Source organism: Falco naumanni, chromosome 10 (genome assembly GCF_017639655.2).
Source record: "Falco naumanni isolate bFalNau1 chromosome 10, bFalNau1.pat, whole genome shotgun sequence".
NCBI lineage: Eukaryota > Metazoa > Chordata > Aves > Falconiformes > Falconidae > Falco > Falco naumanni.
In genome coordinates this window covers 27454901-27480974 of record NC_054063.1, presented here as the reverse complement: position 1 = coordinate 27480974, position 26074 = coordinate 27454901, and the positions used below count along the sequence as shown (strand labels likewise).

General features: G+C 45.2%; 1 protein-coding gene across 1 annotated transcript in view; it reads right to left on the bottom strand.

The window, feature by feature from the left end:
• Nucleotides 1-26074, bottom strand: part of BMP7 (bone morphogenetic protein 7) — a 47922-nt gene that overhangs the window by 5550 nt on the left and 16298 nt on the right. Inside the window, exons 2-3 of the mRNA XM_040609112.1 lie at nucleotides 17204-17396; nucleotides 6149-6297 (exon numbers count right to left, since the gene is read on the bottom strand). Of these exons, the coding sequence (XP_040465046.1) occupies nucleotides 6149-6297; nucleotides 17204-17396 (342 nt within the window). The remainder of the gene's footprint in view (nucleotides 1-6148; nucleotides 6298-17203; nucleotides 17397-26074) is intronic.

The window sequence follows — 26074 nt, the reverse complement described above, 5'->3', positions numbered from 1 at the left end:
TTGTGAAACGCAGGGGTGATACCCTGAATTACTTTTTTCCAAGTTACTGAGTTACTGCTGCTAAGTCACATGAATGGCTTTTGTGGTCCTTTTTGCTATGGACAGAGCTGGCCCTTGTCAGCCACAAAAAAAATATGCCAAAGGGGGGAAGACCAGCCTGGCTGAACAGAGAGAGCTTTGGCTAGAACTGAGGGATAAAAGGACAGTTTACTACCTTTGGAAGAAGGGGCAGACACCTCTGGAGGACTATAAGGATGTCGTGAGGTTATGCAGTGTGAAGATTAGAGAGGTAAAAGCCCAGCTAGAACTCAGGCTGGCCACTGCCATAAAAGATAACAAAAAATGATTTTATAAATACAATAGAAATAGGAGGGCCAAGGAGAATCTCCATCCTTTACTGGATGTGGCAGGGAACATTGCCACAAAGGATGAGGAAAAGGCTGAGGTACCCAATGCTTTCTTTGCCTCTGTCTTTAATAGCAAGACCGGTTACCCCCAGGGTACCCAGCCCCCTGAGCTGGAAGACAGGGACAAGGAGCAGAATGAAATCCCCACCGTCCAGGAGGAAACGGTCGGTGACCTGCTGCTCCAGTTAGACACACACAAATCTACAGAGCCAGACGGGATCCACCCCAGGGTCCCGAGCGAGCTGGTGGAGGAGCTCGCCAAGCTGCTCTCCATCATTTACCAGCAGTCCTGGCTAACTGGGGAGGTCCCAGCAGACTGGAGGTTAGCCAGTGTGAGGCCCATCTACAAGAAGGGCGGGAAGGAGGATCCAGGGAATTACAGCCCTGTCAACCTGACCTCGGTGCTGGGAAGGCCACGGAGCCGATCATCTGAGTGCCATCATGTGGCATGTGCGGGACAACCGGGGGGTCAGGCCCAGCCAGCATGGGGTTATGAAAGGCAGGTCCTGCCTGACGAACCACATCTCCTTCTATGACAAGCCGACCTGCCTAGTGGATGTTGTGGCTGGTGTCTGCCTGGACCTCAGTAAAGCCTTCGACACCGTCTCCCACAGCATCTCCCGGAGAACCCGGCTGCCCATGGCTGGGACGGGGGTCTCTGCGCTGGGTAAAGCCCTGGCTGGCGGCCGAGCCCAAAGAGCGGTGGGCAATGGAGTCACATCCCGCTGGCGCTGGGCACAGGGGTGTCCCCAGGGCTCTGCTGGGGCCGGTGCTGTTTCACGTCTTTACCAGTGACCCGGACGAGGGGATCGAGTGCACCCCCAGTCAGTGTGCAGGTGACACCGAGCTGGGCAGCAGCGTTGATGTGCTGGGGGGCAGGAGGCTCCGCGGGGGTCTGGGCAGGCCGGGCCCACGGGCCAAGGCCAACGGTACGAGGGCCAGCAGGGCCGCGTGCCGGGCCCTGCCCGTGGGCACCGCAGCCCCGCAGCGCCCAGGCCGGGGGCACAGCGGGGGGAACTGCCCGGCGGGACGGGGACGGGGACGGTTGGTCGCCGGCCGGCTGGGCAGGAGCCCCCAGTGTGCCCAGGTGGCCAAGGCGGCCAGCAGCAGCCTGGCTCGTGTCCCAGACGGTGTGGCCAGCGGGGCCAGGGCAGGGACTGTCCCCCAGCACTTGGCACTGGTGCGGCCGCACCATGAATCCTGTGTTCAGTGCCGGGCCCCCCACTGCCAGAGGGACACGGAGGGGCTGGAGCGTGTCCAGGGCCGGGAATGGGGCTGGGGAAGGGGCCGGGGCACAAGGCAGCTGGGGGGAGGTGGGGGCTCAGCCTGAAGAGGAGGGGGCTAAGGAGAAAGATTATCGCTCCCTACAGCTGCCCGACAGGGGCTGTAGGCAGGGGGGGGTCAGTCTCTGCTCCCAGATAAGAAGTGACAGGACAAGAGGAAACAGCCTCAAGTTGCCCCAGGGAGGTTTACGTTGGGTATTGGGAAAAATGTCTTCACTGAAAGGGCTGTCAAGCGTTGGAACAGGCTGCCCAGGGAGGTGGTGGGGTCACCATCCCTGGAGGCGTTTAAAAAATGCATAGATGTGGTGCTCAGGGAAGTGGTTTAAGTGGTGGACTTGGCAGTGCTGGGTTAACGGTTGGGCTTCATGATCTGAAAAGTATTTTTGAACATAAATGATTCCGTGATTCTATGTCATGGTCCTGAGGAACCGATGCTAGGTAGATCTATTTAGCAGGGGGATTGGACCTGATGACTCCCAGCGGTCCCTTCCAACCCCAGCCATTCTGTGATTCTGTGACAGCTGACACTTTGCTAGAGAAGGCCTGAAGGCAGCCTGGCCAGGAGAGCAGATGACAGGCTATGTAGTCTGCTGAGAAAAATGTCCTTATAAATGTCCTTATCTTACTAGTTTCTGACTACCGTGTGAAAAGAAGCTGGTAACCTGAAATACTTCTAGATAATATTCTGTAACTGCTGGTTTTAAGGTGAGCAAAATAAATGCCAAGGCTTATAAATTCTTGTCTTTATGGAATTGTTTCCACCTTTGCTCTTGCACATGGCCAACAGATTGGTAAAGGTGACAGACCCAGAAAAAGCGGGCTGTGGCCAAAGCTCGAGGCCAGGAAATGGACTGGCCTTGGCTGGAAGCCATTTCCTACAGCGTGCATCCCTGCAAGCAAGTCCCAAGCTGCAATATAGAGGATTTGTGGAGAGGACTGGCTCAAGAGGTGTTTTAATGGGAGCCTGGCAGCAGGACAACTGCCTAGCGTGGCCAGGCCTTGCAAACTAGATAAAGCAAAAATAATTGTGCGACAGGGCACCAGGAGAGAGTGGGCAAAAATAGCAAATGCGAAAATTCATGTATGTAGATTTATATGTGGACACACATAAACAACTTCTTCACCTCCTGTTTAAGCTACTTTCCAGAAACTTGTCCAAACAGTTTTCATCTTAAGCATTTGAGGCTGAGCCCACAAAGTGCTTAAGCAAGTAGCTATGCTAAATATATAAGTAGTTCCATTTGTGCTCAGGCTTTGCCGGATCGAAGCCTTATTTCCTGAAAACAAGTGCAGCTGCAGAAGTTAGAGCTCACTGAATACTGCTCCTATGGCTTCTCCTGCCCCTTCAAAGAAGCCTTTCTGCTTCCCAAAGCTGTTTAAACTACCAAGTACGTCTATGCCTGTGGTTTTTCCAGTGTAAATTATTTTACCTTTAACATGTCTCTAGAGTATGTAATGTGCAGTATGCAGTGAGGGCACACAACTTCACAGGGATATGTTTAATGGATTTGCATTAGTGCAGCAATAAGTAGCATCTGACCAATGAATTCCTCATGTAACACCACGTCACGTTCAAGACCAGTATGGTGGCCGTGTTGCCTTGGCAGGGGAAAAAGGCATGTAATGCTCTGTATGCAAAGTAACATATTTCTTTTTAGTAAAGAGGGAAAAATCCACTTTCTAACTTTACTATACATCCAGAAAGCAAGGTTAAACACAAGGACACGTGTAGTCACCATTAGACAATGATAAACTTCTCCCCAAAAGAACTAAAGCTGTGCTCTTGAACCAGAGGGCACGGCTTTATCTGCTTTTACTATGCTGCTTTTTGAATACTGTCAAAACCAGGATCTTAAGTAAACCTAAGTGGGCAGCTGCTGTTCCCATGTGCTGCTGCTGAGCAAGGCGTATCGGGTGCTGGGCTCAGAGCTTGCTGAAGGCTACTGAGTCACTCAAACATTTTTTTTTTTTTTTTTTGCTTGCTGCTTGAGCTGATCCCCATTTTCTAAGAATAAACACCCTTTGATTCCACCCTAGTTATACACGTTGATAGACTTACTTGGCAAGATTATAAAGAAATACAAAGATCGGTTAAATTAATTTCTTTTGTATAATTTCATCTGGTCAGTGCTCATGATGTCAGATATTTTTTTTAATATAGATTGTATTGGCTTCATGATTACAGATCTCTAATGACAGATACAAAGAAAAGTTGGGGGAGGGGGATGTGGAGGGGCAGTTCTAATTCACTTAAAGCTTTGGGGATTGCCCAAGCATATAGTGTTGCATCAAAATCCTGCTGCGTTTGCAGCGTATGATTTTCATATGAAGTCCAGGTGTAAAAGCAGCTTTCTTGCTAGCACACACAGTTGGTCTAAATCCAAAATGAAACCTGGGAAGCAAGGAAGGACATGTCCTTGCCATTCAAAATAGAAAGAAAAATTCACATATATGGTGGAGAAATGTGAGTGCAAAGGTGTGCTGCCAGGGGACTTAGTTACAGAAGACAAGCAGACAATTGGGCCCTGTATCTCTGAATGTACTTTTTAAACACTGCAGTTGGCTTTTCTAACTTTAATGACAGGCTGATTGAAGTATTTTGTTAATCTATTTTGAGAAAGCCGCAAGTTACTTTGCAAAGGGTTGAAATCATATACAAACTCAACTAGATTTCTCAGGACTGGAAAAAGAAATCAGATTCTTAATTTTCATTGAGTTAACAGACGAGAAAGTACTTATCACTGAACCTGGGAATTTGTCTTTGAAAGCTCTCTCTGTGATAGATCTGGCTGTATGCTTTTAAGGGTCCACTTCTGATTGCTCCAGCAGAGCAGACAGAATTACTGTGTACGCAAAGTTGCAGCATTCCCTTGGATGCAGGATCCTGAAAAGTCTCTACTGAAATCTGTAACATACTCAGAAATCAGCTGCCTTCATCCTTAATGCTGAAAACCAGGACTGACTTTTGCTGTAAAATCACTAGGTGAGGATGGGGAAGACAGAGCGATAAGGAGACTATCAGAAGAGTGTGAGTGTGATACTGTAGTATCTTTGGTGTTTAAAGGTATTAAGCTTACTTCCAGCTTTTCTGTGGACTCTGGGCTGGGTCTTGATGGTTTTCCTATGAACTACAATTGAACACACGTGCCATGATTATGGAGAAAACATCTCTACTTCCAAATATTTCATTTAGGAGGCAAACAGGAAACTAAAAACCAAGGACAAGTGTTTGAAAACAGGTTAAGCTTATCTTGGCTGATAATTTCCCTTACCATTTTAACTTTAAGAATTAAGATTAACTTGCAAATCAGGCTGAATTTGAATTTGTATAAAAAGATTTGCAAAAGGCATCTGTCATTGAGGTGGGGACCAGCAATTTCCATGGTGAAGCTCCTGCTTTGTATCTGTGTTTGGGTTTCTGCATTCACTGATGATTCAGAAACACAGGTTAAAACAAACCCTGTGCACCTCTCTGTGCACAGGTCTCATGTGACTAAAATCACCCTTTCGTGTAAATGACTGTCCGTAGGTTGCCTGTTTCAAAACAGCTTTGCGCAGTCTTTATGCAAAATACTACTTACCAGAAACATTCAGAGTGTTGCATAAAGCCCAATAGCAAGTGATATCATAGATGCAGATCTGGAGAATGAAAGTATGTCCTTAGATAGCTACATTCAGAGTATTTATAATAGTTTGGAGCTGGGTTTTGCTTAACCTCTCCTGTGGGGCAGCCAGGCACTTCCAGATACTCCCAGGTCCTGGGAACCCCCCAGAAGATCCAGGATACTTTGGTTTCCTTGCACAAGTCTCCAAGCGAGCATCAGGATTCTTAACATTAAGACAAAGCAGCATAACTTTTTAGTTAAGACCTGGTTAGGAAAATTCCCCACCTGATTCTAAATACATCCTTTCTGGAGGTGTTTCAGAACTAGGTCTTCCCACTCATTCCCAAACCTCACAGGTTTATACCATAAGCATGCTGCAGACCTTGCAGTCCATATTAGGCTTTAGTAGTAATTTCTACTGCCACAAAGGAAAATGGTTCCTAGCTGTCTTCTGAATTTGAAAGGACTTTTGTGCCAATTAACACCAGCCTTCTACATCACTCTGTTGTGTCTTTTCGCACTTTGTTGTGTTTTTCCTTCTTCTCTCCTTGAGTGGACAGCACTACCTGCAAATTAGCCAGCAGCATACACACACCTTGACAGGAATGTGTACACAGCTAATACTGAAATGCAGACAAGTTACCAATCTGTTCAAACATTTGAGTACATCCTTAACCTGAAATATGTCTACAGAAAATTTTATTATTATTTACATCTTGGGCAACTTCAGGAAAAACATGCTTAAGAAATCCTATTCTAAGGAGGGAGTAGTGAATGCTTAGGGCTTCCCCTGGCTGGGAATCATGTACCTGAAACAGAGACTCTCACAGATTGCTATTTGTCTCACACTCACCATCGATGCCTTCCACGGATAGCTGCAGGCCAAGGTTGTGTTGAGGATTCACCACCCAGTGATTACTGGTTGCGGTAATGTCAAACACCAGCCACCCTTCTTCTGCGGCCCAGATTGTTCGAGAGTCGAGCAGGAACAAATCTGAATCCCTGCAAATAAGCAGCATAATTCCCAGTTACCCAGGCTTTCCACTGGAGTCTCCATAGGCTTAAAGCATTTGAAGCAGCACGGTCAGCCTTTCAGCAATAGGCAGATTATGCCGGCGCTGGGCTGGCTGCTTTCCTGTCTAATCACCTTCAGCTGAAGTGCTTTTCTTCCCTCCAAAAAAGGGAGGATGGGTTGAAGCAGAGTTGAGGTGGTTTTGGGTTACTTTGCTGTTACAGTTAACCTTAGAGCTGCTGATGCAACTTCAGAAAAAACCACTTGCCAGGCACAGAGTTGCAAAATTATTGTTTGCATATGCAAACTTGGTAATTGGGCAGACAATGCTGCTCATTATCCTTTCCACACATAATTTCCTGACTTTTATGCATAATTGTAGCATTGGTGTAAGCCAGCTGGAACACTGGTGTGCATATATTAACATATGTAATGTTTTTTTAAATTTGTTCATCTGAGGTTACAGATAATTGATTGACGCAATCACCCTCTGCACAGTCACAGGTCTGCGTTACTTTGGGTGGCAATTTTCTTTCAATTCATTGCTTAATTTTTTTAAAGGCCACTACTGAATTATTCTAGTTGAAGAACTGATACCAGCGAATAAGAAAGATCCAAAATAGAGAGGATTTCATGCATTTGAAAAGGGTGACATCATTCTGGATTTACAAAACATTTCCCGGCAAATTTCTGTAAAATGAAAATTTGAGAAAACACAGGTTCTGTAAAGGAAAGAATCTTCACTTATCAGAAATTAAGAAAGAGATAAAACTTGGATGAAAAAATTGGATAGTGGTGTGCAGTTCCTTTATAAAAAAATAACTTTACAAGAAGAACAAAGAAACACAGTGGAAGTGTCTAGACAAGTCCCGTAAGAGCTGCTTTTGTACTTACAGTGCACAAACACGATAACTTGTTTAAGTGTAATTATATCCTTTTGAATGAAGAAATATCCTTGCAAAAACCCTTTAATCATGTCCTCAAAGCTTGAAGAAGGCCTTATTAATTTTGTCACTATTGATCTGTCAGTGCAAATACATATATTTAACTTAGTTTACACAGTGCTTCTTGTTCGCATGAAATATCAAGAGATCAAAAATGAATCTGAGAAGTGCTGTCAGCATAGAGCCTTTTGCCTCATAGATTTTAGTGATTCTTTTCCCTGTGAGATACCAAGAAATTAAAAGCTTTTGTCCCACACAGCTGACTCAAAACAGAAATAGAGCTTTATTGCAGTGTTTTCACTATACAGCTTTCCTTTCAACCTTTGTGGACCAGAGCATATAAGGGATGATGGCTTTCCTCCATGAGCTAATAGATGTCACTGCCTCTGGCTCTGTGCCGGATTACATGAAATTAAACTTCTGAAATTACTTCCTGCAGAGCACATGAGCACACCACCCAGGGTGCAAAAGAGGATTTCTGTTGCCTCCTCACTGATGCGTGATACCTTTAGGTACCACACAGCTGAACATGTAGATACAGCTGATGCTGCCAAGGGTGCAGTCAGTGCGGTGTGGAGCTGCCTGAGGGAAGCAGTGGCTTCCCGTGTCTGCTCCATCCAAAAAGAGGAGCCAAGCTCTGATACTTGCAAGAGATGTTTTGCAGGCACAGGATTACAATGATTGTAATGCTTCCCCTCGCCCAGCGTGTCCCTGCCATGGAGGAAGGCAGGAGAGGGTGTTTTGCTTCCTTCTAAGCAAAGTTTTGGGGTTTGGAAGAAGCCCTATATCTGAATTGAACTTGCTGCAATGCTTTCTTGCTAATGCACAGGGGATCCTGTGAGGATGATCTCAGCAGCTATTTGGGCAGCCGAAGTGGGTGGCTCAGGAGGAGCCGTGGTGCAGTAATGGGGAAGCTCGAGCTGCTCCCTGGAGCTGTCAGCCGGGTGCACCTAGGACAGCTGAAGATAAAGAGCATGGATAAGCCCCTCCCTCCACATACACATTAGTTACAGGAATGTAAGATACTTGCACTCTAACCGGGGGACAAATTTCCTGGGGTTTCATCCCCACCCAGAAGCAATGGCCCTGTTCCCACGGTGCATGACACAGCCACACGGACACCTCCCGCCCTTCCCTGTTTACAACACACTGAACAAAACGCATCCCAGAGGAGCCAGGGACAAGGGAGTAGTACGGATTGGCCCGTTCCAATGGCTGAGTCCAATTTTCCAGAAGTAAAGGGTTTTTATATTCACATACTGCATCATTTAAGCATGGCCCCTGACTGGAACTCATGATTCACACAAGGTTTAGTTAATAGGGACTTGGCTTGCTTGGGTTTTCTCCCTTGTAGTTTGCAGGTTGAAGATAATAGCAATAATGATAACCTTTTTTTTTTGTTTTTAGCTACTGCTCAACTGCAGTAGTATTACTCAGAAAAACCAGGCTTTAAGCTTCCCATGCTGACATGATGCAATCAGGGTAACCAGACAACATGAGGCATCAAGTACCAGGGTGAGTCAGTCTGGGAAATTGTATAATGCATTTGTTTTCCTGTAGTTACAGCAATGTGCAAACAATAGGCCTGGAGGGGAAGCCTGAAGTGAGAGAGATCAAAGGGACCCACTAAAGGGAACCGTCCTTCCCACACACGCTTGGAACATTTGGACCCAAAAAGGCCCCGTGTCAGATGCTCTCTGGAGAAGTTCAAGCACTCCTGGATTAGCACTTTCCACTCTGGCCCACCAGCAGCGGCCAGTGATGGGATGCAAAACTCGACTGGTGTTGCAAGCAGAGGCTCCTGACATTGTGGTGCCTGTTCCAATGAAAAGAAACCTCTTGTTCTTTTAAAAAGAATAGCCTCCCTTGAAGTGAAATGCCCTGCTCTCCAAAGACTTCTGGCAATCGGGGTTACATCACTAGCTAATAGCAAGCCCTTTAGACATCATTGTTGGACAAGACATAATAAACATGGCAAAGAAATGTTATTCTGCTTAGACTTAAACAAAATTTGCTCTGCAGGCTGCCATCTAATGACTTGTCATATGAGATAGTGCTAGCTGTGCTAGTTAAGTCTAACTAATATGGCTGGTTTGGGTTTTAGCTTTAAGATAAAGATCTAGGCACAAAAGGAAAAGGTTTCTAGTGCACATCTCACTCTGGTACGTTACTACTACCAACACTATGCATATTTAGAGCATTCTTGAAGTGACATGAATAATGCCTCTGCAACCAGGAGGCAGAAAAGCACTTTGGTTCCTTGGCCCTGCATTAACTCCCTTCATTTGAGAACTTCAGAGCATAGCAGAAACTATACTGAACCTCTTACCCCAGCCCAAATGATAGGAAAAGGCACGTGATCTTCATTTTACAGAAAACTAAGCCGGGACATGGAAATGTTAATGTCTAGATTAGAGTTACATAAATTATGAAGTCTGGATCCAGACCACAAGTATGTTTTCTTGAGACCACATCAAAATGGCTCAGCGTTCAAAGCACTGACATCAGCAGGAGTGTCAAAGTTTTTAATAATGATAAAACTCAGGGCTTTCAGCTCGGTTTTCTCAAGCATCAGGCTGTCAATGGAGCCTAAGATGAGGACAGGAGGTTGGCACCTGTCTGCTGATCACTTTGGTAGTGTCTGGTACTGCATGCCAGAAGGGAGAGTCACCTTCCATCAGAAAGCACTCCCAGAAGTTTGTCTACAGGTCATAAATGCTGTGTGGTCTACGAAATTTCCTTATGAACTTGTTGTTTTCTGGACTCAAGGGTGAATAACAAGTATTGCAAAGAGAGGGTGGCTGGGGAGGATGCATGTAAGATCGTGTCTGGAAAGCAGCTGGAGTTATGGAGCTGGAAGGGCTGAAGCTGCCGAAGGGCTGAAGCTGCCAAAGGCCTGTGGAGGGCTGGTAGCATGAGTGGGGTGAGAAAAGGAATCACAGGTGATGAGTGGAAGAGAAAAGGACTGGAAGAAGTGAGGTCTGCAGGGACATGTGGAGAAAGAAGGGGAGACAGAATGTAGAAAAGGCAAGCAAGAGCATCCTGAAAGGAAACAGCGAGGAAGAGTTACTATGTTACAATGCAGTAATTCTAAGATAAAAGACAACCATGAAGCTCCATTAAAATAGTACATGTGGGCTCTTTGCCTTTTGCTGGGATATTTTTTTCAGCCTCTAGGATGCACTTTGGTTTGAAGCCATGCACACTAGAAACGTATCAAAAAACTAGAAGGGCAGCATCTCCCCATGTCACCTGCCTTGATGAGCTGGGACACAAGGAAGGATATGGACTAGAGAGAGAGATTCAGTGAAAATACAAGTTGAGAATTCTGCAATAGCAAGAGAGAACAGGAGATAAAGCTCTGCATTTATAGACTATAATGCTGTAAAGTCTACGCTAATCTAGGGTCGTTCTCTTACCAAACAGCCCTTGCTTTTGCATCTGTTTTCTTCACTCACTTTCCCCACCCCCCTCATTAACTCTGTTATTTCAAGCTGCTGCTTGACAAGTGGTAGTAAATACTAATGAGCACTTCCAAGTGGGATAAAAATAAATGGGAAGAAGGACAGGCAGCAGCAGCAAAGGTGACTCTCGGCAACTTTCATTACATTACAAGACAAGTTGATTTCGGTGACGTGCTGGCACTCGGGACTGGGAACAGGCTTGGAGCCCTGGCTCAGCTGGCTGTGTCCTTGGCACAGCCAGCCCAGAGCCACTGCCAGCAGGTCCTGCAGTCCCTTGCTTGTGTTCGGGTACCCTGCCAGCCCAAAGAGCACACTGCAGCCGCCCAGCCGCTCCAGTGCTCTAATCCCTACCTGCTACTTTGAGGAATGACAGATCTAACAGTGTTTTAAACAATAACCAGACTGTGACACCTTGCAAAAGACTCTGAATGACTTTACAAATATAGTTCAGCTCTCCCACTTCCATTTTAAAGTATTAAACACTTGAGGCACAGATGCATTACATGTCTTACTGACTCGGCATGCAAACCACAGCCATTAAGCTAGGAGCATAATCCTATCATTCTGACTGGTATTCTAACCTTCGAGTGGCTGTTTGGGTCACAGGCATGGTGCAAGACAGCAAGTTTACTTACAGGCAGCCCAAGGACAGAGCTGGCATGGGGGGGATAGGGGCAATTTACGTCTGGTTTTGAGCAGGTGGAGGGAGGAGAAGGCAGAAAGGGCATCTTGGGAGGGTGAGAGGAGATCTGGGGTTAGAAGACATCTGTTTGGATTAAAAAACTGCAGTATCCAGATTCCAGTTTGCTTGGTGTCATTGCTTAAAGTCAGCTGCAGCTGTCCAAAGACAAGCTTAGGAAAATATTTTTCAGACTTTCCTACTTTGAGAGGGCCCCAGGATCTCCCTGGGCCTCTCCCTGGCACGTCTGCAACACCCTCTGTACACAGACCTGATGCAGCCCTCCTCCCACACCTTCCCTTCCCTGCCTGCCTGGGATCCCCGGCTTACCCCTCCCTCGACCTCCCCACTGATAACAGCCCTCCCCATGCCCCGGGGGGAGCTCCCAGCCAAACACACCCTGGGGTCTCCTCCAGGTGAAGCATGGCCACAGCAGGAATACAGTTTGCTGGAGGTGATTTGTTACGGACTGGTCTGAAAACTGGCTGTACTGGTAGTGAAACAGATCTGTGTAAATTTTGTTGAATCTTGGGAGAAATTAAATTCCCTTTAAAATTTCAGCAGACTCTTAATTCTATTTTGTGTTTCTAGTAGTTGTGTTCCCTTCCCTGTGCAGCATTTGAGATGGGTGTAAGATCTAGGTTTTGAAGACTGATTAGAAGTGGCAATGGGAGTTTGTTACAGAGAGATGCAACATGTTTCCTAAATACAAAGCCTCTTGTAAAAGCAGTGTTGAGAGAAATGAGGTTATATACATATCTCTGACACTTTATATACAGCTGTTTCTATTCAGCATTGAATAGTGCATCACTCTAGCTGAGCGGGAGCCCACTGGGGTATGCAAAATGCCTCTTGCAGCTACTCAAGTGCTTGTGAACAGCCATGCCTTGCTAAGTGAGTTAAAGATTTGTCAGAGGTTTTGCAGGCTGCAGTGGCTTTTAGGAATGGTCTGAAAGAGATAACTAGATGCAGCTCTGATCTTGGAGAGCTATAGGGTTGCCATGCTAAAGTTCCCTTGCTACTTGCGAAGAAATAAGTATAGTTATCAACTGACTTGCAGGTAAGTAACCCCCCAAAAAATCATAGCTATTGTCAGCTAAATTTCTAGATGCTGTCAGTACTTGCAGATACTGTCATGGTGCTGGGGCACAATGTTAAAACAAACCAAACCTTTCTTTGCTGCACCATCCCTGGAACGATCATGCTGGTACTTTAAAAAGCTCCAAAAAGAAGGCACATCTGCTTCGCGGGTTGGGTGGGCCTAAGCCTTTCTTAGTTACTGGAATTACATTTTTGCAACCCACAGTATGGAAACAGACTCCAATGAATGGGAGAAAGGGGTCTGGAGAGGGGCTCAGGTTTGATCTGGGTGCAGAAGTGGTGTAGTTTGAAGCACAAACTAAAGTGTTCCAGCTGCAAGTCAAACCCAGGAATGCATCATACAAGATCTTGTTCTTCTGTAGGGCCAGTAACATGAGCATTCAAATCATTCACTGCCTTTGAAGCCTGTGAAATCCATAATGGCCACAAAGTGAACACGAAGCAACTACATTTCAATTACCAAAGGCTGGTCAAGTACCTGGCTTTATTCTCTCCAGTAACAAAACTCCCATCGACTTCAAAGAGGTTGGGATTTACTCCACAGTGCAAGTTCTGGGTCCAATGAAATCGGAGATGTAACTCTGGGATGAGGTTTTTTAGCTTCTGAAGGTGCAGGCAGATGGGCAGGATCAAGCTCTGAGGCTGAGGGGAGCTATACAGTCCTCATTTTTTCTGCAGCCTCAGGTCAATAAATTGAAGATGTTGCCCCAACTGATAATCTGCCCCTTAATTGCATGGGTACTTTTTGAAAATACACAAGTTCCCATCAATTACAATAGGAGTTAGGTATCCAACCTGCTTAGCTGCTGTTAGAAATCCCACTGTGTATCTGCGTGTCTCTTCAGCACTTCAGTCCCTTTGATATTCTAGCTTTGGCCACTGCTTACAATAGTGGAGAGCCTGAGGGTAATGGATATTTCTTTTGCAAAGTAGTTCACAAACTACTTCATGATTACACTGTAAAAGTATCATTTTTCTCAGGCTCATATCCATAAGCTTTATTTTGACACATTCCCCGCCTAGGTGCCCAAGATAAATGACCTTCAACACCTTGTAGCAAGCCTTGTGCCCTGTGATGCGTGTGCCCTAGCACTGGAATCTGCTCTGCTTCCCCGCAGCATCCAGGAGGAAGGAGACGGAGGCTTGAGCAGCCCCTGGCTCCCTGAGAGCAGCCTTTAGTGCCCACTACCAGGGTGTGTGACCACAAACAGGGACCTGATGTCCTGCTGCTCGGCACCCTTCTCAAGCCAGTCACTGGCTTTATAAAACTCTTTCCCAGGCTTTTGGGTGAGTGAACCATGAAGACCAAACAGAAGTTGGACGTGAGTCACTGGACCAAGGAAAGCTTTGAGACATATTAGTCAAAACATTAACTGTTTTCACAGTGTTTGTGATATTAGGAACATTTTTGTTCATGAATGTACTTGTTTGCTTAAAGTGAATAACTGATGCTTTGTGCCTGAAGAATGCGGTACGTGCCTTTTTATCAAGGAGATGTTGCCAGTTTGAAAAGCTTGCCTTGCAATGAATTCATAGATTTGGAAAGGCCAGAAAGGATATTTGATCATTTGGTCTGGTAATAATATCTTCAGTCTGACAGAGATAGAATTTCTATTAAGCAAAGTCCAGAGTGGCATCCCGTCTGCTACAAAGGACAGGGCCAGGCTCTCACTTTTACTGCCAGGGTTGTTAGGCATCTATCTGCCCACGACTGGGCAGGCGGATGGAGGACAGCTTCCACCCTGTGTTCAAGCGTTGGTACTGTTGAGGGGCAGGACTTCAGAAACAGTCTGCTGTGGGTGCAGCAGTTTGTCTGGAAAGACCTATGCCTGTATTTTTCACCAACAATAAATTGCAGACAAGAGATGTTGCTGGTTAGATACCTGCCAACCTGTCTGAACTTGTAAAGCAAGTCATTAATTGTTGAACTGTTCGTACTTATGGTTTATTTGAACTGAGGGCACACCATCACACCCTACAAACTGGAGGCTCATCTGAGGTTTAACTGAAAATCAAGCCTTCAGCATATCTGATGGTTTCTTTACCCTCAAAGGAAAAAAAAATATCTCCAATCAGTCTCAGCTTGGGCTTTCCAGTTGCATCCCGGGCTGGTTTTGTGGCCCTAGAGACTGTCCTGATCTCTGCTGTGTGTTGCTGTGTTACAAAGGAGAGACGATGCTGCAGCTGCCTCTGGGGAGCCTGGCACTGAGCTCCTGTGCCGTGCTGCACCTAACCAGGACGTGCATGTAGTGGGGGAGGGGGGGGATCAGCCTGCAGAACACCTGGTGTTTCAGATCCTGAAGGGCAATTCCAGCAATCTCCTGGGAGATCCACTGCTCTTGTATCATCATAAGAGCACAGGGAGAGGGAAACCCTTTCGGGTTTTTGTTGGCCATTGTACCTGCCATGCTCTAGAGAGAGGAATCTACAAAGCCCAACTCGAGCAAAGGTTTTCCTGCCTGCGTGGGGGGGAGGGTTTGGCTTTGTTTTGCTCTTGTTGCTAACAACGTCAGATGGGTCTGACTTTCCAGCCTGCTCAGGATGAGACAAACAGCCAAGGAAGCATCAAAGTGAATGGGTGTTTTTTGATCAACATTGGAGAGAGTTTGTTTTCTTTCTCCACTTGCCCAATGACACACTGACTTGGATGACTGGTCTGTGACAGAGCCGGATGGAAAATGTCAGTGGAAAAATGCAGAAAAAGACCAAATATTTTTACAAATGTTAGTGACAATATTTTTACCTTTGGTCAATCCAAACCAACAGGAATATTTTTTCAGGACAAACTGTTCAAAACTCACCATTGCCTGTGCCAAAATGTATGCAAAGGGTGAATATGCACGAACACTCATTAAAAATAGTGTTCCTGTGGTGAATATGATGCAGTAAAATTGCATCTAATCTTGTATGGAACATCTGTATAATTAGCAAGATTCCTCACCTCTTCCAGCCAGTGGTTCATGTGTATGTCTGCCCTTTGCATACAGTTTTTCCTTTAGGAATAAGAATTTGTGAAGGAGACAGTTTGCAGAAACACTTGTTGCTGCACACATAACTATTCCCAGTGGGTACCTTGCAACCCTCTCCAAACATAGTTGTAACAAACTTGCGGATGTATCATAAAATAATAAATGTCATCCTAACTTTCATCAGTAAGATTCCTAGTGGGCACCAACATCGCTCATCAGGATCTGAAGGAGAACTTCCCTGCAGGACATTTACTCCAAGAACAGGTTTCTGGCAATTCCCTAATGCCCTGGCACACCGATTAGGGCCTCTTCATCTGCCAACACCTTCTTTCTGCTCTTCCCAAGAGTGAAAAGTCATCCCTGCAGGCTGGCACCTAAATAACCTACTCAAGGAATACAGCAAAGGGAGGCTTCTGTCTCTGGAAGGGCCCAAGATGGAATAAACTTACGGTAAACCAGACATCCAATGGGTCCTATGCACATTTGTGGCTTGTTGCCTTCTCCTTTAAGAAAGTCTGGTTAAACTGTACAGTTTGAATTATTGTTGCTTGATTAAAATAGATTAACATTAGCATAGTCCCCAAACTCTGCAAATAATTGTGTCATTAGAAATGCCAAAAGACCCATGAGTTTTAGGCCATAAAATCAGAATTTCAGATGTGGAAGAAAACACACCAATGGTTAAATACTTTTACCATACAGCAAAGCTGGTAGAAATTCTCACCATTTAAAAACGTTGATAAGGTTTCCTGTCATATTTCAATTTTTTTCCTGCATTTTTATTAGCTCTTATAAAAGTATAAAGCCAGAGTCCTGATTACAATATATTTTTTTCTTACCCTTTTGGACTTTCTCCTTTTTAAATCCCTAGTGTTTCTCTTTTCATAAACCTAAATTAGGGCTGTAGTTTTATTACCCCATATCCTAAATAATAACTTCTGACTAGCATGTGACTGTAAATACTTTTCATGTAAATAAATGCAGTCTCACTTTTGGTAGGGTTTGTATGTAGAAGAAATATGTGCAAATGAAACTAAGTGCCTTTGATAAATGGTTTGGGATCGCTGATTAATTGGAACTAAAAACAGATGAGAAAATTGAACATATGTTCTTATTCAAGTTCCCTGGAGGATTTGTCAGGGAGCTTGGCATACATTAATAATTGCTTGGAATGGATTTAATAGCTCATCTTGTAGTTTTGCACATGCAAAACAATCAGTCGATATAAAAAGCATGGTGTCATCTGTCTTTGTTAATTAGGGATCTTGAACGCCTTCAGTAATAAAGGCTAGTAATTAAGCTGCAATTAGGAAGGAAGCATTCGGGTGTGGTTTTGCCACCTCAGGATCCATAAGCAGCAGGAGGAAGAGGGTAGGTCTTCCAGAAATCTTGAAATACTTTAGGTTTATGATCTTTTCCTGCACTAGCACACGGCCAGGCTTGTTGGCTCCTCAGCTACTGAGTGCTCACAGGGACAAGAGCAACAGCGCTGGGGATGTTCTCTGGGGCACACGGGGCTCGCGGGGCACCTTCTACCCCTGCCCTTGGTGGCTGACCGCCCACGGCAGCTGTGTGCCCCCTGCATTAGCATTGATGGAGATTTCCACCCTGATGCCCAAACCCAGCTCTAGAGACACTTCTGCTGATAGCACCAGTATTTCTAAAAGTATTGGACATAACTCTCTGAACGAACATGCTGTGCTTGTGCTTTCATCAGGATTTCCCTGTGGGTCACTCACCTTCCCGGGTGCTCCTGGAGTACCTGGTAGACACTAATCTGGAACGTTTCATTATCGAAGCGTTCACGGATGTAATCCTTATATATTCTGAACTCAGCAGCCGTCACCGCTTCCCCCTCTGGGATTCGGGAGAGATCAAACCTGAACTCTCGGTAGTGGCAGCGCTGATGGTGAAACTCTCTGTCATGCTCCACTGAAACAGAAAAACAGCCCATTAGCCACCTGCTTTGTTCCCTTTCCCCTCGCCATCAAACAAGCTTGCAAGTTGCCACAACAGAAAAGGGCAAGAATATCTGATTGCAGCATCTCATGCTGTTGTTCAGTTCATTAAAGCACATAGGAAATACATTACTCTATCTGGCTATTATAAGCATATATGTGTTTATCAGACTGTCTTTGAAACAGTTTCACAGCTGCCTGGTACAGGGTGTGGGTGACTGTTGTGTTTTAATGATTTTTGGCAGCTTCGTGCTTGATAAGTGACTCTGGACATTTGCCACCGATAACGACCAAGCTGCTGTGGGAAGGAGCTGAACGGAACAGATGGGGCTTTTCAGGAGTGCTGGTTCTTGGCCTGACTCTGCTTCTGAAAATTGCACATGCACACGCATACCCGCACACATATATACACACATTCCAGTCCTTGAGGCTTTTCATGCCAGTGACCCACATCCAGTGCCAGCTGAATTCATCACAAGCTCACAGCCCCACTGCACAGGGTCAAAGCTTTCATTTTAAAGCATCTTTAGCAATCAGGCTGTGAAGCAAATGTACAAAGCAAAGATCTTCTTCCACTCCCACCCCGACCATGAAATAACAAGTGCCAGAGTCCTCTCAAGACAGTGCTAGGATGGTGCGTTATCCTGCCAAGTGACAGGGCTGCCTGTCGTCTGATGGACAGCTGATGGTCTCGTGTAACACTGTTTGTGGATCTTGGAGCTGAGGGTCGGTGCTGTGAGGAAACAGAGACTTCAAGACCGTTCTCCAGCAAGGGGGAGGCGAGGTGTCAGTGCCCCATCCTGACACACGAAGCAAAGCACCCTTCTTGGAACAAATTCCAAATTAAATAGACAAGTCAGACAAAGGAAAATGGGGAAACCGAGGTATAAGGGGATGAACTGACTCGCCAGAGGTCACACCACACGACATTTTAAGAGCTGAGGTTTGAACCAGGGACTTCCCGTATGTCCTAGTCCCGTTGTCTGTCCACTTGACCTCCCTGCAGCTCGACTGCACAATTCAAGTAGTTAGCTCTGAGATTTTCTTGGCAAAGAATGTGTGTCTTTCTACAGGCCTGATTCTCTTCTGGCAGCAGTAAATCCATTGTGTAAATCCATTGACTTAAATGGAATTACTCCTGAAAAAAGAGGAGTTTCAAGCCCGAGTCTGGAAAGTGCTATTTAAATTTACAGCGCTGTGTGGTATGAATACGTATCAGCGCTTGCGAGGGCCTCCCCGGTGGCAGGGATGGGGCACGGGGAGCCTCCGGGAACCGGGCCGTGTCCAAGCGCTCACCCGGAGCAGGTTCAGCGCTGCTTTGCTGGCCGGGATTCAGTGGCTGGCCACGGGCTCTTCCTCCGCTCACACGCTGCTGCTGCAAGGAGGCCAGGGCTCGCAGTTTGCCACTGTGTGATTGCTGTTTTGGGAAATACTGCAGCGCTCTTACTAATAGCTGGGATTAATCTTAGAGGAGTTTTTTAGATGTGAAACCCCTAAACTTTCCAAGACAAAGGCAACTGAGTTCAGCAAATGGTTTTATAGGTTGAGCAGTCTTAGCGTGCACTGAATGAACGACATCGTTACACCTCTAGCTGTAACGTCTCGTCCAGCCTGAGTGAGGAGGATCACTCAGTCTCTCACACCCTGAAGGGAGGGAATATTGTGAATATTCACCAGTGTCTGTAAAACACCTGGCAGGCTAAACCTGCCCTATAAGTGCTAGCAACACTATTAAATGTGCCTCAATGCCTTTCCTCCAAAGTATTCTCAGCAGAATAAGATATAAAGAGTATGATTTCAGCCTCAAAGGAATCTGTCTACACCTAAATTATAGAGAGGAGGAAAAAATATTTTAATATGGAATAGCTCCTTTAACCACAACTATAGAAGAATGAATATAATGTTGTGTGGGTTTAGTTACATTATGGATAACATCGCCAGCAGGGTGTATTGTAGAGAGGTCTAGCGGTAGGATGTACCAATGTGATTTGCTTCCAATGACACAGGAAGGCTGAATTTGCAAAGGAAGGTGGGTGCACCTTGTTAGTGTAAATATGTGATGACAACTACGTCGGCCAACACCAGCGTTTAGTTCATACACAAAGCCTGACAACAAACACATGAAGATGAAACTTTTCCGGGTGCTGCTAGAGTTCATGGTGATTCCCATTGCACAGCCCTAGAAAAAAATGTGTCATATTAGTATGAAAAATTAACGGCCAGGGTCATAAAACAAAGAGCCCTGAAGTTTGAACTTTCCCATGCTTTGCAGATGTTTGGATATAGGGTTTTGGCCTGAGCCATCTTTAGTGTTAAAGCAAACATTCCTGTGGCTATAGTCATTAAGATCATGAAAATATGTGGATATGTAACAGAAGAAAGAATCCCAAGAAACCCTTCAACTCAGTGTTTATTGTTTTTCCCCTTTTTCTTTGCACTCTGGACCTATCTGCTGACCCAGAAGTAACAAATCCTTTCAGAACTAATTTATGAGAAACACTGACCCTGAATCAACATCTGTTAGATGACTGCAGTAAATCTTATTACATAATTAAACACCAAAATCTATGTTAAAATAATGTTAAGGGTCTGACTTGAACTCATAAAAGCAAGATTCTTCATTACGAAGGCTGAAATCTTATCCTTAATTCATGCTGCCGTGTGTTGGTACTTGTGAACATATGGTACAGTATAAAAGATCATGCACTTTTTGTAGACCCCAGTAATACCTTAAGCACAAGAGCACGAGGTAAGCAGGGGAGCGCTCAAGAAGTCTGAGTTTTCTGTGTTGGATGGGTGTTGGTCAGACCTTTGACAGCTCTGCAACTGAGTCATTTCCAATTAATTACCTGAGCAGTTTGAGGGGGGGTGTGTCATGTGTTAATAAAAAAAAAAAAGGGGGTATTTTAAGTGTTCACCAAAACAGTCAGGAGAATTGCTGCAGCTCTTTGAATACAACTGTAGTTTCTCTATTAGAGCTGTAAAATCTGCGATCCCTATTGATAGCACAATGAGAAGCTTTTGGTCATTCTTGAAGGACTTAATCTCACCTGTTTGTCAGCCATTCTGTGTTAAATGCTCCCTTAAAAGTCATCAAGCAATATGAATATTTGCTGGGTACGCTTTAATAGCCCTTCTGACCAAAGAACTTGAACTCTTATTTGTCCCAGATTCACAGCTCTTACAAATCACTACTATCCATAGGCTTTGGTGAATGGTTTTAGCCCAGTTCCTAATTTCAAACATTGGAAATTCCAGCTCAGAAACTGCCACAATTCAAATGCCTTGGCAAGGCAGCTGTTTGGAGAGAAAGCCAAAGCTCTGGATGTGCAATCAAAGGTTGTAAAATATGAAAAGGAAGAACACCCTTGAAAAATAATTCTGCTATGAAACAGACTGTGTGCCTCAGCTGTGGGAAAACAGTGGATTTTCTCTCCTAAAGAAACAATCCAAAGTCACTCACAGGTGATGCATGTGTAAACGCGCGCCCCTCCTCATTTCTAGAAGTGATACTGCATTTTGGAGGCACAACCACTGTAGACAAATTGTGACCTAATTTAACACATGGCTCAAAATCTGCTGATGCAAAATAACTCTTGGGCATGGTGAGAGTGGCAGTTAATCATAGCTATGGTACATGGGGATCATCAGGCACTCCCTTTGGCACAGTCCTTTGGAAAAGGAAAGGTCGAGACAATGGGACTTGGGAGCTGTAGGATGGAGGCAGACAGCAGATTCATGGGAAAATAAACAAGACACCAAAAAGTGTGCAGGACAATTAAGGCGATCCAACCAAAACAAGCACGTATCTCAGGTTAGTGGTTATCAGTAAATTTGCCACACCTCTGCTGCAAATATGCAAGTAAGCTTAGCATCTTTGAAAGTCTGGCCTTGACTATCTGTCCACAATCTGAATGCTGCACAGACTGCACTCATCTATCTGATACAGATAGGGCTCTGATCTCTCTGAAGTCTTTTGTCTCTCCAAACCGACTCTGTTGTGGCATTACGGTGATGCAAGAGGAGGCAGGACTGCATAGTTTTGCAACAAGAGGGATTGTTAAAAGAAAACAGGAGGGATACATGTACAGGTGTGAAGTAGCCAAGTATCAGATCCAAAAATATGGGAAAGCTGTAGATAAAATGTCAACAAATACCTGGTACTTGTTTTGACATGTCCTAAAGTGTACTCTTCTAATACAAAACTAGAAAACATTAAGATGCAGGGATGAAAAAGTGTAGTTGTCGACATCTAGAACTCAGAGCAATACAGTTGAAGCCAGTACTAAGAAAGTCATGTTGGACAGAAAAGCTTGTGATCCTGGTTTAAAACCCCAGGTTGCCCAAACTTCTAAAGCAAACGACACATCAGCACAAAGCTGGGAAACTTGAACTGATCCCATGTTTGGTCATTTTCACAGCAACGTGTGTTGAGACCAGAAATAAGAACCCCTGACTATTTCCAGCTTCTTTGTAAATCCCTACTGGTAAGCAAAAAGCCAACCTGAGCTAATTCTGTGAACAGTCTGGACCACTGGTTCTGTAATACGGAATGATGGTGGGCAAGGCATGACAGCAAAGATTATGTTGAGACATAGCTGGCAGCAGTTATTATTTCTCTGTACACATACCAAAGAAACCATTTTAGCCTTAGTACCCAGCCCAGTAGCACGATGTCAATCCCTAACTCCATGTGTCAAGCAAAGAACCAATGAATCACAGCAATAATTTTCCAAGAATGACTGTGTTAAAAACTAATTATTACAGAAGCATTAAAGAGCTAATCCAAGCCCCAGGGAAGTCAATAGAAATATTTCCACTAACTTCAATGGGTTTCACGGGAGGCTTTACTTTTGCCAGTCTACCTGTCTAAGTATTTTTAGGCTCTTGTTTTCTGAAGACGTAAAAAATCTCTTTTTCACAAGCAAAGTAAACACCAGATGAATAGATTTTGTGCTCAGGCTGCCAAACTGGGAAAGCTTCGGTAATTCCATACCTCCTCCTCCCTGGCACGTTTGGGTGATGCAGTTGGAATATATTTTGAGTATTTAAACAAGTAAAAACTTACATTTTCCAGTTAACGCTTTCGCCTGATAATATGTTAATTGTTTTTATAAGGCACTTTAAAAGTAGTTGTCTCATTTATTGCAGTGCTCACAACAATTAGAGTGCTACTTGTTTCTCATTTACAATGAAAAAAAGCACCAAAAGGAATGTGCAGTAGGGTGTCTGTAACTTCTTTACTCCCAAAAAAGGCCAGAAGGGATTTGTAAAGGACTTTAATCTCAAATAGATTAAAGGTCCTGAATTCCTGAGACTGAAAGATAAGTCAAAGGAAAATAGATTCCAAAAGACAACACCCCCTCGCCTCAGCCTCTCAGCCAGGCAGGAGACTGGGCTGCAGAGCCATCAGGGTTGCCTAAGAAACCCCTCAGAGATCTGGATGCCAAAAAAACCCCTGCCACGCTCCAGCACCGAGGTCCAACAAGTTTTCAGAGTCTACCTGTGCCCGCCTGGCCCCAAGGACTGAAGAAGTCATGTAGGTGAGTTTAGTGGGTAGGAAAGTCTTTATCTGCTTTCCCTCTGATGGCCACAGTGCTACAGAAAACGAGTGCCATTTCTTCAGAGATGGCTGAGGGCTAGCTGGCTTGGCCAGTGAGCCAGTGGATTGCTTTTGGCCTGAAGTGTTTTATTGAATGGGCTAACTAGGCTTTGAGTTCTGCCGTTTGCATCCAGCAGTGCAAAATCTTGTTTGATATTTCCAAGAAAATCTACCTTTAATTCCCTCCATCACCATCCCTTGAGACTGAAGCCAAAACTTCAGAAACTCTCTTGTATCATCTCAGTGTAGAGCGTGAAATTCCAAGAACGGGGCTGCCCTGGGACCACCAGCTCCACCAGCATTGTCAGCCCGTGTACCTGACTGCTCTCAAAGGGAAGGTCCGCTCCCACCTACTGCTTCACCCTGCTGTCTGCCTTGGGAAATGTACTCGAGTGGAAAACAATTTTCCCTTCCCCAGATGAGTTTTCAGGTGGACCCCATCCTCACTCGGCTCACCGTGGAGCCGCAGGAGCGGTGGTGGCAGGAGGAGGAGCGGGGACCTCCCAGCACGGCGGGAGGGAGGGCAGGGCCACCCTTGGACTCTGGGCTCGTGGTGGTTGTGAAACTGCGCTGTAAATCTTCAGCATGCCAAATCTGAGACCTCTTGATGGGATTCTAATTAACAGGCATTAAATGTTCCCTCTATAAATTGCACTTCTTTGTCTCTAAATTGGTGGATAAAACCATGTCACTTATGAAATATAGGCCTTTTCTCCTTATGTTAGTGAGGTTCAAGAAGGAGGAAACCAATTAGGGGAAGGATCCAGCAGTCTCCGCAGCTGAAAGAGCACACTGGGCTCAGCGGAATTCCCGATTGAGCAAGAAGTGCAAGGTCAGTCCTTATATTTTTCCGAGGAAAAGGGGGAGTATAATAAAGATTGCAATAATGTCATGCCAGGCCACAGTCTGCTAAGGCACGTGTTTCCCTCCTCATTGTGCTTGACAGCAAGAGTTACAGGGGCAGTGGCAGTAAATTTATAATGGCAAGAATTTGGGAATGTGAAGCTCTGTGATTGGTTTTCATTTGCTTCATCTTCTCGGCTACAAGATTTACATGCTGATATTAGGCAGCTGAAGCAGAAGTTAAACATTTGAAGAAACAGTTAAAGAATATAAATTGGGAGTCCTGCAAACGGAGTAGAGCAAATGTCCTGGGTTGTGTGATGGGATTCTTTTCTATTTTTAAAAAAGTGATAAAAACAGTATTTGGAGGGGGTTTTACATTGGATAGTTGCAGCTCTCCAACTCATCTAAAAGCTACTGCAGGTTTTTGGAGAAACCTAAGGAAAAACAAATGCACACTTGATTTTGGTCTGCGAGATAAGCTTACTAGAAAAATAGTCTGTGGTTTCTCTATAACTCATTAATGTATCCCACTGCCAGGGACTGCCGCCATCCTGCCACTTCTAAAAGCACAGTCTGTCCTTCAACCACAGGCCCAGGAACCCCAGGCACTTGGGGAGGTCTGGGCTCATCTGCCCAAGCCCTGTCCAGATGCTCTTGTCCCCGCCTGCCCTCTGCAGAAAGAATGGGCTGCTCTGAGCCAAGGCAGCGCTCAGCAGAAGGGAACCTGCCCCCAGACGCTCGGTGCTCATGTACCCATCTTACAGCTGGGTGAAGGGAGTGAAGCTATTTCTTGCACGGTAAATTCAGTGCCCGTCCACGGGTGGAAAGCAGGACTAATGCATTAATTTCAAATGAGATTAAAAACAGGCTCCATAAATCCTTATCCCCAACCCCAGAAGTTAGAAACAGAGGGGTTCAAAATTCTTTAGTGCTCCCTCTGCAAAGTGATCTGGGATAAGCATTTTTGCTTTGAAAGAGGGGAAAAGAAAAAAAAAAAAGCCCTCTGGAGTTAATATTCTTCCTTTAGACATCACTTCATTTTTTCAGCTTTCAGCATGAAGGTGGTGTTGCCAGCAAGACCACCTAGCCACAAACCCAGCAGGGAGCTTCCAAAATTCTTCTAAACACTGACTCCTTGTTATAAATTGAGAAGTGGTAATAGCAACAGTGCGTATCACATCTGTGCCAGGCTTCGGGCCTGGGAAGGAGCACTCTCCCTACTGCTGAACACAACTTGGAAAGATCCTTTCAGTCCACACATGTATCAGCATTAGCCATTTCTTTGTCAACAAATCCCTTAATACGTACCCTTTCTATCATGTACAGATGTCCAAAAAATAATGGAATACTGTACTACAAGATTAAACACTTTAATGTCAGCATATGTGTTGCATGACTCTGAACAATGGTATCATTGTGCGTGTACAAACAGCGGGTTGAGGGAAGATGGGTTTAATTATCTCCGAAGCAGCAGCAAGTTCTTCCTGACTAAGTTAAAACTTCAGCTAGCAAGGACTGCTCAGGGCAGAAATGGGTATTTCTCTGACAAGATGCCTGGTCCTTTCCTGACGTTCTTCCAGGGGCAGGGTTAGTGCGGTACCCGCTTCAGGCAGGGCTTCGGCGAGCGGTGCGGAGCCACCTGCTTCCCCGGGAGCGCTGCTGCCGAGGAACGCGGCGGGGAGGAGAGGATGCTGTGAGTCGCCGCATCCTCTTGCCCCACGTGTCCCCAGGAGACTTTTACGTTAAATTTACTTAGGATGGTAGATGGCAAAGGGGAAACAGTCACCGGGCGGGAAAGGACGGAGAGAAGCCTGCATGCTGCCTTCTGCATTTGGAGACATTCCCTTACCGGGATTTCTTTGCAGGCGCTTTAAGGCAATGCCAGATAGTAAAACTATTCCTCCTTAAAGAACATCCATGAAAATCTGTGCAGGTTATGCACAGGTAATCCATTTTCTTTTCCGAGTGTGCCCTGATCGGTACCCATTTATGCTGTGGTTTCTCTGCTGAAATCGGAGCCAGACTAGACGAAAGGTATTCTGAAAAATTTACACGTGGGACTGCTCTGTGAACATGAAACTCTCCTAATAGTAAACAGACTGATCGTGGTGTGAATCCTGATGCCGAGTTTGCAGTGTCTGAATGTGTATCTGGGGAAAGCAAAGTTAAATAAGCAGGGAGGAGTTGTGTTTCTTCAGAATACC